This window comes from Phycodurus eques, chromosome 7 (genome assembly GCF_024500275.1).
Source record: "Phycodurus eques isolate BA_2022a chromosome 7, UOR_Pequ_1.1, whole genome shotgun sequence".
NCBI classification, from domain to species: Eukaryota; Metazoa; Chordata; class Actinopteri; order Syngnathiformes; family Syngnathidae; genus Phycodurus; species Phycodurus eques.
The window spans coordinates 6,778,534-6,793,927 of NC_084531.1; the positions used below are offsets into that span (position 1 = coordinate 6,778,534).

Below are 15,394 nucleotides of genomic sequence, written 5' to 3' on the forward strand. Positions count from 1 at the left end.
GATGTGTTAACTTTCAGCACAAACTTATCAACAAATGTTGTTCCAATGGTGTTCTCATTAACATGTAAAAGGAGGTGTTGTCCCACAGTGATGTGATAAAAATATATATTTACTTTTGAGTGTGTGTAATGTAAATTGATGGGCTCTACGTCAATAGTTTGTTAGTGAAACTGGAAATAATCACTTACTTCAAACACGTGGAAGCAATAGGACAGGAGGAAAAAGATGAAGATGCGGCTCGAAATCCTAAATGCATCAGACTCAGGAAAATTCATCCTTTTGATTCGACGTTAACGACTTTTGGAGGCCGTGTTTGATGGTTAGTATATCAGCGGCTCAGTGTAGGAGGGGCTCAGGGGCTGTGATCAGGGGAACCGGCACCCTGCAGAGTAAAAAGACCCCCGGGCCCCTGCTGCATGAGCGCTAAACGGCTTTTCGCTCCAACTCCATGCCGCCCACGGAGCCTCCTGGACGGGCCGCCGATTGAAGTGCAGCCACCTGTTGGCCCCTCGCAGCGGGACCCGGCAAAGAAGGACGTTTTGAATAATGACTATGTTACTGCGTGTCATTTCAAACACAAGACGTTTTTTTTTTTTTTTTTTTTTTTTTAACCACGTGAGTGAGATGTATTCCCCCCCCCCCCCCCCCCCATTTTAAGTAAAAATAAAACATTTGACACCACGGATTGACCAATTGGCAACATTTGGGCTGTGTCAAAAGGCTGTTCATATCGGATATATGCGGACAATAAAGCATTTTGACAGCTATTATCAGCCTTTAACTTCCATGTCACCGAGCCCACGTTTAACTTTATTTATGACATACGATGTATCCCAATATTTACCGCAATTAGCCTCCTAATTAGCTTGCAGACTAAATGGGCCCTCGAGCTGACAAAACATGACAGATTGCATCATTTGGAGCGCGATGCATCACGCGTGAAAAACAAATAATCACAGTGTTTTAATAATAACGATTTTTTTTTTAATCACGGCACAGTAGACATGCGTACTTTGAAAGGAGTAAAGAGTTATCTTAAGGATGCGATGAAAAGAAGAAGAAAAAAAGAAAAGACAGCGAGTGTGGGGGTCTTCTCTGGCGTTCGTGCGCCTGATAAGTCGCAAGAGGAGGAGGCGCAAACGTGGAAGAGGAGGAGGAGGAGGAGAGGGGGAGCAAGAGACCCCGTCGCGTTTTGACCCTCCGAAACCTTCCCGCACGCCGCCACCCTCATCACGCCTCTTCCCCCTCGCTCTCTTCTTCTTGAGCCCGAAAACACAATCGCTCATTCGCACCGCTGACATTTTTTTTTATTTTGTATTTTTTTGCAGCCCGTCGCCGCCGCACGCTGCGCGGACCGCCTTCCCCTCTCTATTGGACGCTTCCACTTCTTCCCGACAGCAGCGAGCATCCCGACGGCTCGCAGCCGGAGCGAGAGGCGCACGAGGCGGAGGTGAGGATCTTCAAGAAGCCCCCTGCTCTCTGGACTAAAGCACACGACAGAGACATATTTACGTTTAGGTGGGACATTTTATATCACGAGCATTTTTAGTGCATTCTCCTGTAGTAAGCAGCCTTTAATAGCATTTCGGCTATGGAAGCGTTTATTGCCTCCGTGCACATTGTAAAACCCCTCCGGATGCTTTATGTCTTTATTTACGAGCTCCGACGTCACATTTCTATGTACCTGCTATGAAATGCAAATCCGCAGACGAGTATGTTATACATCTTGACAAGATGTATGTCACCTCTCTTCCAGGAGCGCAGAGGCTGAGCCTGCTTGACTGTTGCCGGGCAGTGCATCATCATCTTGGGGGAAGAACCGACTGGCGAGTCGCATGGAGAAGAGGGTACGTCCATGCTTGCTCTCTCTCTCTCTCTCTCTCTCTCTCTCTGTGTTTTTTTCTTTTTATTTATTTATTTCCTACTCATGTTCATTGTGCAGTGATTTGCACCAACACTCGAAATGGCTACGCGTTCAAACTTAATTAGAAAGGAGTTCCTACTGTTTCCTCAAACCCAAAGGCCCTGTGAACCCTGCAGTGTGCTGACCTAAGCTACTGCAAATTTGGCTTTTCGGTGTTATGATAAAGCAAGACGACAGTAAACCACGAGAGCATTTGCTAGAACTTTTAAGGCGGTGAGTCAATGCGGATGCGATTCTTGATGTTGGCGCGCAAGGATTGCTTTTGTACAATTGTGTGAATATTCGAAATGCACACAAGGGTTAGATCGTGTGGGTCATTAAGAGGAGGAGAGCAGGGGCGGCTGCTCAACTCAGTAAGTAGGTCACTTTTTTTTGCTACACTGATTCAGAGGCATGGAGCAGGAGAAGTGAGGCTGCAGGCTGAGACCTCACAGAAGAGGGGGGTGGGGGGGGGGGCAATTAGAGATGGACACACACACACTGAACTTTAAAACTGATTTAAAAAAAATATATATATATATAAATAAGTGTGATCTAGTTTGTAAGTTGCTGTTGCTTTTTTTGCCTTTATTTTCCCTCACTTTGCAGTCCACTTCCTCAGAAAATGTCAAACGACGATAAAGTATTTACATTTTTCTTCAAATGGTTGCCAATGTCTTTAAGTAAACTTTAAAAATGGTAGCACGTTTTTAAAGTTCATTACAGCGTGTCCTATTTTACTACAACAGAAAAGATCATGTAATTACTTTTGAAATTCATAACAATCAGTTGCAGAAATTTTAAATTCTTTAAACATGAAGTTATTACCATTCGACAACTTTTTAAATTAGTAAACTGTATGTTCAAGTACAAGTAAAACAGAGTTGAGAAAATAAGTAAAAAAAAAAATCCTCTTTCCCTTTCAACTTTGGCATGATTGCAAATACATCAAAGATTTATAAAAATAAACAAGAGAAAAAGCTGATAATTGTACAAAAATGTTTCATCTCTAGAAGCCATTTCATAGCTTAAAATTTAAAGACATGCTAATATTTCTTCTTTATTTGCAGCAAGTGAAAGAACGTTATTTTTAGTTCACTATTTAATGTAAACAAAGTGTTTTTGTTGAATAAAAATAAAGTTATTTCTGAGATAAAATGACTTATCTCGGCGTATTCTCTCCGCTGCCGGCTGTACCTTTAAAGCCTTGTTATCTGTAGAAATCAAATGTTGTCTCGCCTGAAAAAAATTTGTCTGGCCTCTTGCAGCTCCGTCCGTTGTCAGCGCTGCGAGTTAAAAAAAGGGAAATTTGCGGAATTTGTCATCTCGAGCTGTGCGCTTTGATCCGCTTGACGCACCGAAACCTGATCGGGGTCATGCATAAAGAGAGAGGCGCAATCCGATAGCGGTGATTGTGTTAATCGCCAACCTCCATAAAGCTAGAAGGTGTCTCGGACCAGGGCCTCAGAGCAGGTGCTTTCTGTGATCCCGGTGGCCATATGGGACTATGAAACACAACAATTTGATAAGCCATTTAGGACAGTGTGTTGGTTCTCAAGTGGGTATATTTTGGGAGACGTCCAGGGTCTTGCAGATGGGCCAGTCAAGTCATACAATATAGCAATTGTGGAGCATGCAGAAATGGCCACAACGAGAATGTAACGGAATATTTGTACGTTTTAATAGTATTTGACGATACCATATGAACAGCTGCATGAAACAAATCTCCCTTTAAAGTGATATATGAATTTGTATGTATTTATTATATTGCTTGTATTATTGACTGTCAAAGCTAAACTGGGTTACCAAAATATTAGAAACACTGTACGATGCAATGCAGTGCCCCACTGCAAATAACAACGATAAACACGGTTAAAGTAAAACCTTGCAAGTGTCAATTATTATTATTCGATGAGAATTGTTGTTCCGGCCCTTGCACGTTATGCTGTTGCTGGTTAGTGTTTACGCTGTTGCAACATTCAGTTTTCAGCATCTATAGTGAAGACAAAAAGACTTTTTGATTTTGGGAAATCCGCTATAGTCGACGCCTTGTCATTGGCTGCTCTCTATACTAGCTGAACGAGACTCAGGATTAGTGGCACATATAAAAGATGTCAATGTTATATATTTTTAATATAGGAAAGGGGGATGACTCCCCGCACTATGTCCTCTACAACCACAATGTGCAAAGTCCCACACTTCTTTGGTAAATCATAACCTTTGTGGTAGCCCACAGGGACGAGTCCATCACAGGCATAAACTACACGAAGCAGATCATAACTATTATAGCGCGTTTAAAATAACACTGGAGTACAGAGGAAGATGTTCGGGGCCAGCGGAGCGGGTGCTGTGTGTCGGTGTTGTGATCTGCGGGACTGTGACAGGAGGTCCTTTAATCGGGCACAAAGAAAAATAGATGTGCTGACCTGAGCAGCTTCAGCGAGGGAAGCTGCAGTGGAGCACAAATGAGCTCACGAACGCAGACAAGGAGCATGAGAGGCGGGAGCAATGCAGCCAGGCACGTGTATATTGATGATGCTTTGTGTGCAAATGCTGCTCCAGCTCAGTTTGTGTGAGGGTGTGTGTGTGTTTCCATGATGGGCACCCTGCAATTTTTGAGGGCCTTACAGCAAACCCCAGTGAGGCAGTCACAGCAGGTTGGGAGGGACGCTTTTGCACAGCCGCTATATTAAGCCCCATTTTGATGTAAAATCCCAATCTTTTCTGTCTCGTCGCATTCTGGGAGTTGTCTATTGGGATCTCAAGAGGGTCTTTTAACAGTATGTAAAGTTCAGTGTTACACAGTGCACAAAGTGGCAGTATGTCAGTGCATGATTTCTTCTTTTCTAAAAATGGACTTTTATTTACACAGCGTTTGCCGTGCTCAATGCAGCACAAATATAAATTCGCCATTGGTGTTTAGCCCTTCAAGAATTATTGAAGTAAAAAAGACATTCTTCTTTTATTAAAAGGTGAAATATGAATTTTCCGTTTGCTCAGTGCCCAGAACATTTGTTTGTGTTTGTAAGTTTAGACAAAGTGATGTTTGAAAAGATAAGATTATTAAGCCTGCATTGTTTCTCTTTCTCATAATACTACACGCACACACGCACACACACACACGCACACACACACACACACACACACACACACACACACACACACGCACACACACACACACACATATATATATATATATATATATAGGTAAATGTATGCATTCGTTATTCCAGGATATTGTTGGTACATATGCAGTCTTGTGTAAAGTTAGGCATCCAAGTTGTGGAAATGCTAAAATGACCACAAATAATTTCGCAGTCTCCTTGTTCGAACATATTTGCAAAAACACACGCAAATAGAAGAACATTATAAGGTTAAAGTGACTATTAGTGTGACCTCCTCTGACTACACTTGTATTCACCCTTGTATATGATGTAATGTGATGATGAAATATGACCGAACCATTCCCAAGGTTCCCAATGGAGACAAACAGGGCAAGAATTCAATTAAGACAGCAGTAAATTGCTCAACTATGTAAAGCTGGAGGAATCTGGAGAAGAAAACTCAACATTGTCGCACTGTTTTACGATGGGCTTGAAAACAACAAAGCTTGCGGTGGCCCGAGACTGTTCACAATACTGCATAGACGCTTGTATGTGCTTTCAGAAAATAACCTTAGCCCTTAAATAATTACATTATTACATCAGACGCCTGATAAAGTCCCCGTGATGTTCAATGTCAGATTTGTCTCATGTTTGTCTGCCAGTATGAAGAGCTGGTGCACTACTCGGGGACGGAGGGCATGTCACTGGGGGTGTACGGGGATGATGTCAGATCCCTTCCAACCCCTCACTACGGAGCCACCATCCCCGATTCCCTCAAACACCACAAGGACCAGATCTACGGGTGCGTTCGTGTGTTTGGAACCCTATACAGACGTGCTGCGCACGGATTTATTTCAAACATTTGAAACTGCGTGAGCACTTGAAGCACATTAACATTCAGCCTGTGTTTGTGTTCTCTTTGTGACGTTTACAGCTGTCACTTTCGTAAATACTGCGCTCTAAAATGACTTCTCACACCTCCTGTGAATGTATAGCGTTCACACTGTGTGTCAACTGTCACAGCGTTTACGTTAGGTATGTTAACTGTTTGCCTGTGTGTGCAGTCACCCACTGTTCCCACTGCTGGCCTTAGTTTTTGAAAAGTGCGAGCTTGCCACCTGCTCCCCCCGAGACTCCGCCTCCCTTTCTGCCACCTCCCACCTCCCCGGCATGACAAGTCACAGCGACGTGTGCTCCTCGGAATCCTTCAACGATGACATTGCTGCATTCGCTAAACAGGTGAGAGACGGCCATAAAAGCCAGTGACAGAAAAGATGCCAAATACACACTCACCCCTCAACTTGTAATAATTTGAACACTTTGTTTTGCAGATTCGTTCAGAGAAACCAATATTTTCTTCTAGCCCTGAGCTGGACAACTTGGTAAGAGAATAACAATAATTGGTTTGGCAGCATATAACATTTCGTAAAAGGAAAACGTCAACCATATGTTGTCCTAATAATCACTATGCTTTCTTTTATTCATAGATGATTCAGGCTATACAAGTTCTTCGTTTTCATTTACTGGAGTTAGAGAAGGTTGGTTGATGATCCATTGTTCACAAACACATTTAAGATAACTAATTATAATAACACAAACACCTTCAGTACTGTTTCTGTTTCTAGGCAAAGATGTTTGTGAAAGTAGATTCGTCTTAATAGTGTTCTATATTATTGATAATATATCCGTAAATGTTGGGCAAAACATGATATTTTTTCATAACGCTTGAATCCCTGGGAGGAACCACATTTCTCATTTGGGTTTTGAACTTACTTTGAATATCTGGGACCTCCTGACCTGAAATGTATTCTCTTGTATTCTTTCTCTAAGGTGCATGACCTATGTGATAACTTCTGCCACCGTTATATCACCTGTCTGAAGGGCAAAATGCCCACAGACTTGGTCCTGGATGAACGGGAGGGAGGCTCTAAGTCTGACATGGAGGACTTTAACGGATCCTGCACCAGTCTGTCGGAACAGGTGAGACGTGACGCAAAGTGAGTTACAAGATGTAGAACAGTGGAAAGAAAACGTGAGATTGCACTGGCCACTCACCTCATCATTACGGACTGTGTGAATAAAGGCCCCAGGTTTCATGGCATGATTGTTTTCACCCCTCCTGTTCTCTCGCTCCCTCCGTCTCTGCAGAACTCATTATGGTTACGAGAGCCTGATGAATGCGCCACCACCCCTTTGGGAACACCAGGCACCTGTGGTCTGCCTTCACACAGCACAGCAGACAACTGTAGTGATACAGGTACCTTCCCACACACATGCAACACACACACACTCACACGTACATGTGCACGCACAAGCTTGTTAGGGAGATACATTGCTTTTTTAACAGTTTTACCCCGCCCACACACTTTACATACTTAACCTTATTTAAAAACAATTTTGAAAGCATTCCTTACTGCCTGTTCCCACTCTCTCACTAGCACAGTCCTTCAAATAAGCGGCTACGAGGCTAAATAAGAGGATCATCATGCTTGTTTCAAGCTGTTTACTCATGCTGTTAACGTTTACTGTAACACTGAAACATAAAAGAAAATAGAAATAAACAGTGTATACTTAAACACCAAAATGTTCAACTAAATCATATCATTCCATCTAACAAAAGTCCGCTAGCTGAATGCAAACATACTGTATGATGCAAAATGCCATAGATGGGCTAACGTTAATCAGGATCGATATTATGGTAATTCGAAAAGTTCAAGCAATGGCTGCTTCAACACACAGAGAGCAGCAACACATACAAACAGAACATACAACATTGCTTGCAGGCATATTCTCGGCTTTACGGGAACAATGACTATTACTGCATTGAGTACGGGACCTTCTCAGCCATTTCCTCGCTCTCGAAATTATGCTGCATCTCTTCCTTTCTGTGCTGCCTGGTATGTTGCGACGCAACATGGTACTACACTGAAGGCGCACAACTAAATTTGGATTTATCTGTTTAACTGTAGCAACCCATACAAATGAATCCTTAAAAATTTGCGATGTAGCAGTGGCGTGAACGATAAATAACGATATAGCGTGGGAACACAGTATTGCATGTCCAGGCAAAGTGTAATTACCCAACAAAAAATAAGCCGGGTAAAAACACACACAATCTTCACATCGTTAATGTCAATCTGCCCGTCATTTACTTACATTTACTATTTACAAGCACAGCTTCTCCCATGTAATTGCACCATTTGCACTACATGCACAAAACACCTGCTTTTATCAGCTTACTATAATCTTTAATGAAATTGTATTATTGACTTTGTATTGAGTCTTTGCTTGTGTGCTCCTTCCTTTGTATGTGGTTCTGTCGAAACCCATTAGCCGCTAAACTGCCTCTTATCATTTTACAGTGACGATATAATTTTTATTTTAAAATGCCATCTATTTTCATGAGCATTTTGCATGCTATTCAACAAAAACCTAGTCACTGTTTTTGGTTCTTATACAGTGGTGGCCAAAATATTTCTCAGTAACGCCAATGTTGTGTTTTGCCAACTTATTTCTGCATTTTTAAAGACTATTTGTACACATTTCTATTCCAGACAGGAAAAAAAACAATACACTTTTTCTTAGAACTTTATTGGAAAGCAAATCCAGTATAAGCAAAACAGGACTTTTTGGGGAAATCTAAAAGACACCTACAAAAATAAAGATTCACATACATGAAAAATGAAACAGTTAAAAAGTGCAACACAAAGTTTAAGTCACTGCATTGAACACCCCATTCCACTGTATTTTATTTTATTTTTTAAACATAACAGTTTTGATCAAATATCAAATTAACATGTTTGGAGAACAAGCTCACATGCTGTATACGTACGTCAGTTTGCTTGATTTTAATGGTTCCAAAACCATTGCTCATATCATCTATTACTTTATTGTCTTCTCAATTAAACACATAACCGACATTAAACTTAATGTTTGGCCCGCGATCAGTTAGCTAAAGTGTGACGTTACCCGAGCTTACCTGTCTTTTGGAGTTTTATAGTGACAGATGAACTTAATTGTTGTCTTTTGTCTTTGAGTTGCAAACACGGGCCTTATTGTAGTTGTGGTTTCCCTTAGAGGGCTTTTATGAGTATGAAACCAAATAAATTTACAGTATAATTGCCTCATATTACATACAGAAAATACAAACAAATTTGGATAACTAGTTTTGAAATACAAAGTCATGGAAAACAATATGTTCAACTATCATTGACTTTTTTTTTTTTTTTTTTTTTTTTTAAATGGGGTTTGGTCACAAAAAAACTACTTTAAAAGTTATTAAAAGTGAAGTCAATTCGAGATGTTGGTACAAATTTTAACAAGAAATATGAAAGAGACACGCACGATGCGCTTTCGTGGGCCACATAAAATGATGTGGCGGGCCGCATCTGGCCCCATGGGCCTTGAGTTTGACACCTTTGGGCTACTTGCATCATGAGGTGGCCTTTGCACGCCGCATATTAGCGTACTGATGGTTTGCCAGTGGGTGGCACGGTGGACGACTGGTTAGCGCGTCAGCCTCACAGTTCTGAGGACCCGGATTCAATCCCCGGTCCCGCTTGTGTGGAGTTTGCATGTTCTCCCCGTGCCGGCGTGGGTTTTCTCCGGGCAAACCGGTTTCCTCCCACATCCCAAAAACATGCATTAATTGGAGACTCTAAATTGCCCGTAGGTGTGAATGTGAGTGCGAATGGTTGTTTGTTTCTATGTGCCCTGCGATTGGCTGGCAACCAGTTCGAGGTGTACCCCGCCTCCTGCCCGATGACAGCTGGGATAGGCTCCAGCACGCCCGCGACCCTGGTGAGGAGAAGCGGCTCAGAAAATGGATGGATGGATGGTTTGCCAGTTTCGTGTGCACTACCACAAAACAACTTTTCTTTCAAACACAAAACAAATGGCACACTAGCTTGAAAATGCACATTTGTACATGCAAACAGAGAAGCAAGACTTGTCAAGTCATGTTGTTCAATTGTAAGTCAAGTCGAGTCTCATGAATGCCAAGTCGCATGATTTGAGTCTCCCATCTCTGCCTCAGTGTCTCACAATTTCTCACATTAGGCTGGCACTTATTTTCCCTGCAGGCGACGGTCTGGACACAGGGGTGGCCTCCCCCAGCACAGGAGAGGACGACGAGTCTGACCGAGAGAGGAGAAACAACAAGAAGAGAGGCATTTTTCCCAAAGTGGCCACAAACATAATGCGAGCGTGGCTCTTCCAGCATCTGACGGTGAGACACACTTAACCTTTTCTGATAATCATTCCTCATACACAGTATATATGGTGAACGCTGACTATAAAGCTTGAGCAAATGAGAAGATGATTGCTGAAAGAGAGGATTTAGTCTCAGGTGCAGCTTCACTGACATGGTAGAAATATTAGATAGTGTATCAGGGAGGTCAGTTAAATTAAATGGAGACTTTTGTGGAGATTAATTGATCATATGAATATGCTTGCCGCTCAATAATTGCGGAAGTGAAATAAATGGTCTGAGTAATTGTCAGCGAGGTTGTTAGATTGGTAATTAGTGACTAAATGAGCCAGGTCAAATGTTGCTTCCCTCCAATTGTTCCACTATGCAAATGTGTGTGAGTATGATTTGAGGCTTTTTCTTTATAGGTTGAAATAAGTCGCGCAGATGTGAATTCTGATTGCCAAGTCATCGGTAGTTAATTACCCTGAGATTCCCCATACCAGTCTTAATTATGGATATTAACTAAAACTAGTAACAAGCCCACACAGCCTCCTCCATCAGAGACACTGACATTGACTCTCACAATGCAATGTGTGTGAACTATAGTTCTGCGTGTGTCCTCTTTCAGCACCCGTACCCATCAGAGGAGCAGAAGAAGCAGCTGTCACAGGACACAGGTCTGACCATCTTACAGGTCAACAACTGGTCAGTGTACTGCCAATCAATATATCCATTTCAGCGCTGCAGTTTATCAATAATGACTTTGCCTTGTTTAAATTAAAGTGTATCAAACGCAGGGTGCCACATTAAAGCCAGTTTAGAGCGCATTTTTTTTTTTTTTTTTTAGCCTTTTAAATCCCAAATCCCATTTTGTTGGATATAAATGTGAATTAAATAAAAATCAGATGTTTTATGAGACTGCAGTGAATTCTAAAAATATAGCCGCTTTAAAAGGTAGAAGCTCCTAAGCATTTTGTTACCGGAGCTGTGGTGCAGTAAAATCGATTCGCTCCAAGTGCATAAAACCGAATAGCAAATCAATATGCAATATTCTAATTATTTACAACACCCACATTTTCTATTAACCCTTCACAGGGAACTCATTGAAATACTTGGCATTTCAAGATTTTACCACAGGAGATAAATCGAGTGTCCATTTATTTATAACTTTGCTATAGTAATCATGACCTTTCTTTGCTGATTCGGTACTGCCATGTGTTGTCCAATTTGATCATTTTTAGCTACCAAATATGATCCATTACTACTACTGTCAAAGGCTACTTTTGTTTGTACCAGGGAAAACACGTTCACATTTGAACATTCATTGATTCATGTACACAGTATACAGTACGTGTAGCACATGTACGGACACCCGCGCACAACGCGCGCGCACGCACGCACGCACACACAGCATGTCCTTCGATGCAGATCAATCAATTATCACAGGGTGATCAATACATGCTCTGGCCTAACGTTGATTTACACTAGCCTCTGAAAGGGTTAAGTGGTTGTAAAAGGGAAAAGGTTAACAGTCTCCCGGTCAGGCTTTTTCTCCATTAACGGACCCTATACTCGATTCTCCCTGGCACTATCTTGTTTCAGGTTCATCAACGCCAGGAGGAGAATTGTTCAGCCCATGATTGACCAATCGAATCGCTCAGGTTAGTGTTTTGAAGTCAGCCAACAATGGCTGTCGGCAAAACCTTTTGGCTGTGCACCGAGGTTGTTTATATTATGTTGCGTGACAGGTCAGGGTGGTCCCTACAGCCCAGAGGGAGCGGCCCTCGGGGGTTACGGGCTTGACGGACAAGCCCACCTCGGCCTCCGTGCAGCAGGTATGCTGCACGATCACGTTCACTTCACGGTGTGATCTCGTTGGACATCTCCGTTCGGAAAATCAGCACAACTTTAAAATTGGGCAGAAATGACCCTTGGATACAACTTAGTAATCAGGCAACAGCTTGTATAGTGATGTAAAGTATACCCAGGTTTTTTTTTCGATAGTATTTTCCCTTAACTCATTCACTGCTATTGATTGCTATTGAATACAAATATCCATGTTAACATGGAGGACTGGCAGTAATATACATGACTGTGTATTAAATATTTCTCACACAATACCAAAAAAAGTTATTAAATGACCAACATTGATTGCTCAAACCCATTTAGCCAAATTCAAGTGGTCTTGATGATGGAAATACCCTTCGTAGCCCCCTTTGTGGTCTGCTGCTGAAGTTTTTTTTCCTCACCTCTTTACCATGAATTTTTGATAGTCAAATCATTATTTAACATATATCGTGCTATTTTTAAGAACACACGCCTTCTATAGATGTCGTAGTTTCTTTTGAAATAGAGAAATGAATCACGCAGGTCATGAGGGACTTTCATTCTATTTAATGACAATGTCAGACTTCTCCCTGTCAAAACATACATTGTGTCCAAGTGAGTATAAATAACGTTAGCACGTCTATATTTTTTTGGGTCACAGTATGGAAGGAGGTGATTCATAGTAAATAATGTAAACGGCTTGAATACGATTAGTATAACGTGCACAAGCACGCACGCACGCACGCATGCACACGCACAAACACACACACACACACACACACACATAACCACACACAGGGCCGATCCTAACCAATGGCCGAAATTTTATTGGGCTTCATTTGCATATGTTTAAAAAATTATTTGAATAGCATTGTTTTTTTAACGTTGCCTTTAATTTAAAACATAACACCCAATTTAAAAGTAAATTAACATTTGAAATAATTTACTATAATTTCAAATATAAAAATGAAAAACTCAATCGATACGTTGTCTACATTGTTGCATACATTAGGCCAATGGCGACAGCAACTCAGTAGATTTAAAGCAAAGCAAAGGCAATTTATTTATACAGCACATTTCATACACAAGGTAACTCAATGTGCTTTACATGATTAAAAGCATTTAAAAACAAACAAACCAAAACAGCTTCTAAACATTTAAAACAAATCAAAATACTATAAAACGGCATACAGTGCAAGAAAGATAATTTAAAAGTAGAAATGCTCTAAAAAGCGGACGAAAAAAGAAGAGTGTTTAAGGTGGATTTACAAACATTCCCACTTTGGGGCAGACGTCACTTCTGTTGGCAACTTATGCCATTAATGTGCAGCATAACAGCTAATTGCTGCTTCACCACGTTTACTTTTATCCATTATTTGACCTGACTCTGTAGCTCTCAGAGCCCTACTGGGTTTATATTACACCCAATCACCCAATGAGCTATAATAGTGGAAACTCAAAACTACAGACATTTAAAAGCGGTTGTTTACTGATTCGCATACCACGTTGAAGCAATTCCCCCACCCCCTGTGTGGAGTTTGCATGTTCTCCCCGTGCCTGCGTGGGTTTTCTCCGGGTACTCCGGTTTCCTCCCACATCCCAAGAACATGCATGATAGGTTGATTGAAGACTCTAAATTGCCCGTAAGTGTGAATGTGAGTGCGAATGGTTGTTTCGATGTGCCCTGCGATTGGCTGGCGACCGGTTCGGGGTGTACCCCGCCTCTCGCCCGAAGATAGCTGGGATAGGCTCCAGCACGCCCGCGACCCTTGTGAGGAGAAGCGGTACGGAAAATGAATGAATGAATATTTGATATGCAAATTGGTCATCTAGAATGACGGACAAGCAAAAGGCCATTTTAAGAGATGCTTAAGAGCTATTTGGTATTTAAAATATTATCTTGTAACCATTTTTTTACACAACAAATAAATTGTATTTTGTGCATGGACTATTTGTAATTTTATGCGGAGGGGAACAGAAAATGTTAATTCTCTGTGCCCAAAACCAGGTCTTCAGGGGATGCCATCTCTGCAAGGGGATTACCCCGGTACTTTGCTGTCCCAAGCAGCCTACCCACCCCACCCGGGACCTTCCCTCCACCCGTACCCGGGCCCACACCCGCACGCCGCCATGCTGCTTCACCCGCCGCCGCATGCGCACCCCACAGAGCCCCTCCTTGCACAAGGACTGGACATACATGCACACTAGCTGTCGAGTGGGAGTCTCTGTGAGCGTGAGTGTGATGATTCCGACACACTATTTAAAGAAAACGAGATCAATTGCTCCAAGAGTTTACATTCCCTACCGAAAGACAATGACCTCAATGTAGCTCTCGCACACACACACACACACACACGCACGCACGCACCCATTGAAACACACACTGGTTTAAGCCATACCTCTCTCCGAGCAGAAGTGCTTCCTCCGCTCCCATCATCTCCACTGTGTCCTGTGGATGAGACCAATGCTTTAAACTTCATATCCTATCATGCCTGTTGTTGGACCACCAGAAGAGATGAGATGAGAGGATACACAAGACTAATATTTATCACCAGACATGTTTTTACAAGACAAAGATGTTACTGGATGGGACTCAATCCTGTGACCATGCCTTCTTCAAGCTCTGTATTCCTGCACAAGTGACTTCCCGGAAAAAACAAACAAAAACAAAAAAAAAACCACACACACTCTTCTCCTACACTTTATTTAAGGCTGATTTGAGTTTTTACTTATTCTATTTTTGTATTTATGTGTGCCACTTATGGCAGTTGCAGTTTGACACAAGCTTGTTTCAAATCTTAGTGCTCTTCCTCAGCATGAAGCGAAACACGATGAATGACTTCCAGTCTGCCTCGCTCTCATACCACTGACCTCCTTAATATGCCAACAGGTGTTCGTTGCACGGCGTGTGCGCGCGCACACACCCACACACACTGATGAGACAAGCCCTTGAATCATTTGCATACATGTGTGTCGCAGCAGTGAGACGGGAGCTGCAGCCAAAGGACTCTTTAAACATTCTGCTCCCTATCAACTCTGCTCTGCTTAGACTGTATTGAAATATTTCTGAATGATATGGTCAAAGAATTAAAATGTTTTTTGTACCAGATGTGACTGGGTCATCTTTCAGTGTGTTGTGAGGCGTTCAACTTCAAGCCAATTCATTCCTTGGTCTCCTCTGTTTTCTTTTTGGTTGATTTTCTTGCAAGAGGTTAGCAATTATTTTTCTGTTTATGGTAACTTGAACAATAGTTGAACAAATTATTATCCTTGACTTTTGATTTCAAAACTAGGTATCCATCAATTTGTTGTGTGTCGGTAATAATGAGGCATTATTATATAACATTTATATGGTTTCACAGTCAACGG

At 41.8% G+C, this 15,394-nt stretch overlaps 1 protein-coding gene across 3 annotated transcripts; it reads left to right on the forward strand.

Annotated features, from left to right (window-relative positions):
- The first annotated feature begins 1,152 nt into the window (after positions 1-1,152).
- Positions 1,153-15,059, forward strand: meis3 (myeloid ecotropic viral integration site 3). Of its 3 annotated transcripts, XM_061681407.1 has the most exons (13): positions 1,153-1,518; positions 1,757-1,847; positions 5,670-5,809; positions 6,072-6,246; positions 6,339-6,389; positions 6,495-6,545; positions 6,838-6,987; positions 7,156-7,264; positions 10,089-10,234; positions 10,827-10,903; positions 11,801-11,859; positions 11,947-12,033; positions 14,034-15,059. In XM_061681407.1, the coding sequence occupies exons 2-13, from the start codon at positions 1,836-1,838 to the stop codon at positions 14,231-14,233; spliced, it is 1,257 nt and encodes a 418-aa protein (XP_061537391.1). In that variant the 5' UTR covers positions 1,153-1,518; positions 1,757-1,835; the 3' UTR covers positions 14,234-15,059. The 3 variants fall into 3 exon arrangements, with proteins under 3 accessions (XP_061537391.1, XP_061537390.1, XP_061537389.1); XM_061681406.1 differs by lacking the exon at positions 14,034-15,059 and having other exon boundaries at positions 11,947-12,176; XM_061681405.1 differs by lacking the exons at positions 11,801-11,859; positions 11,947-12,033.
- The last annotated feature ends 335 nt before the right edge of the window (positions 15,060-15,394 follow it).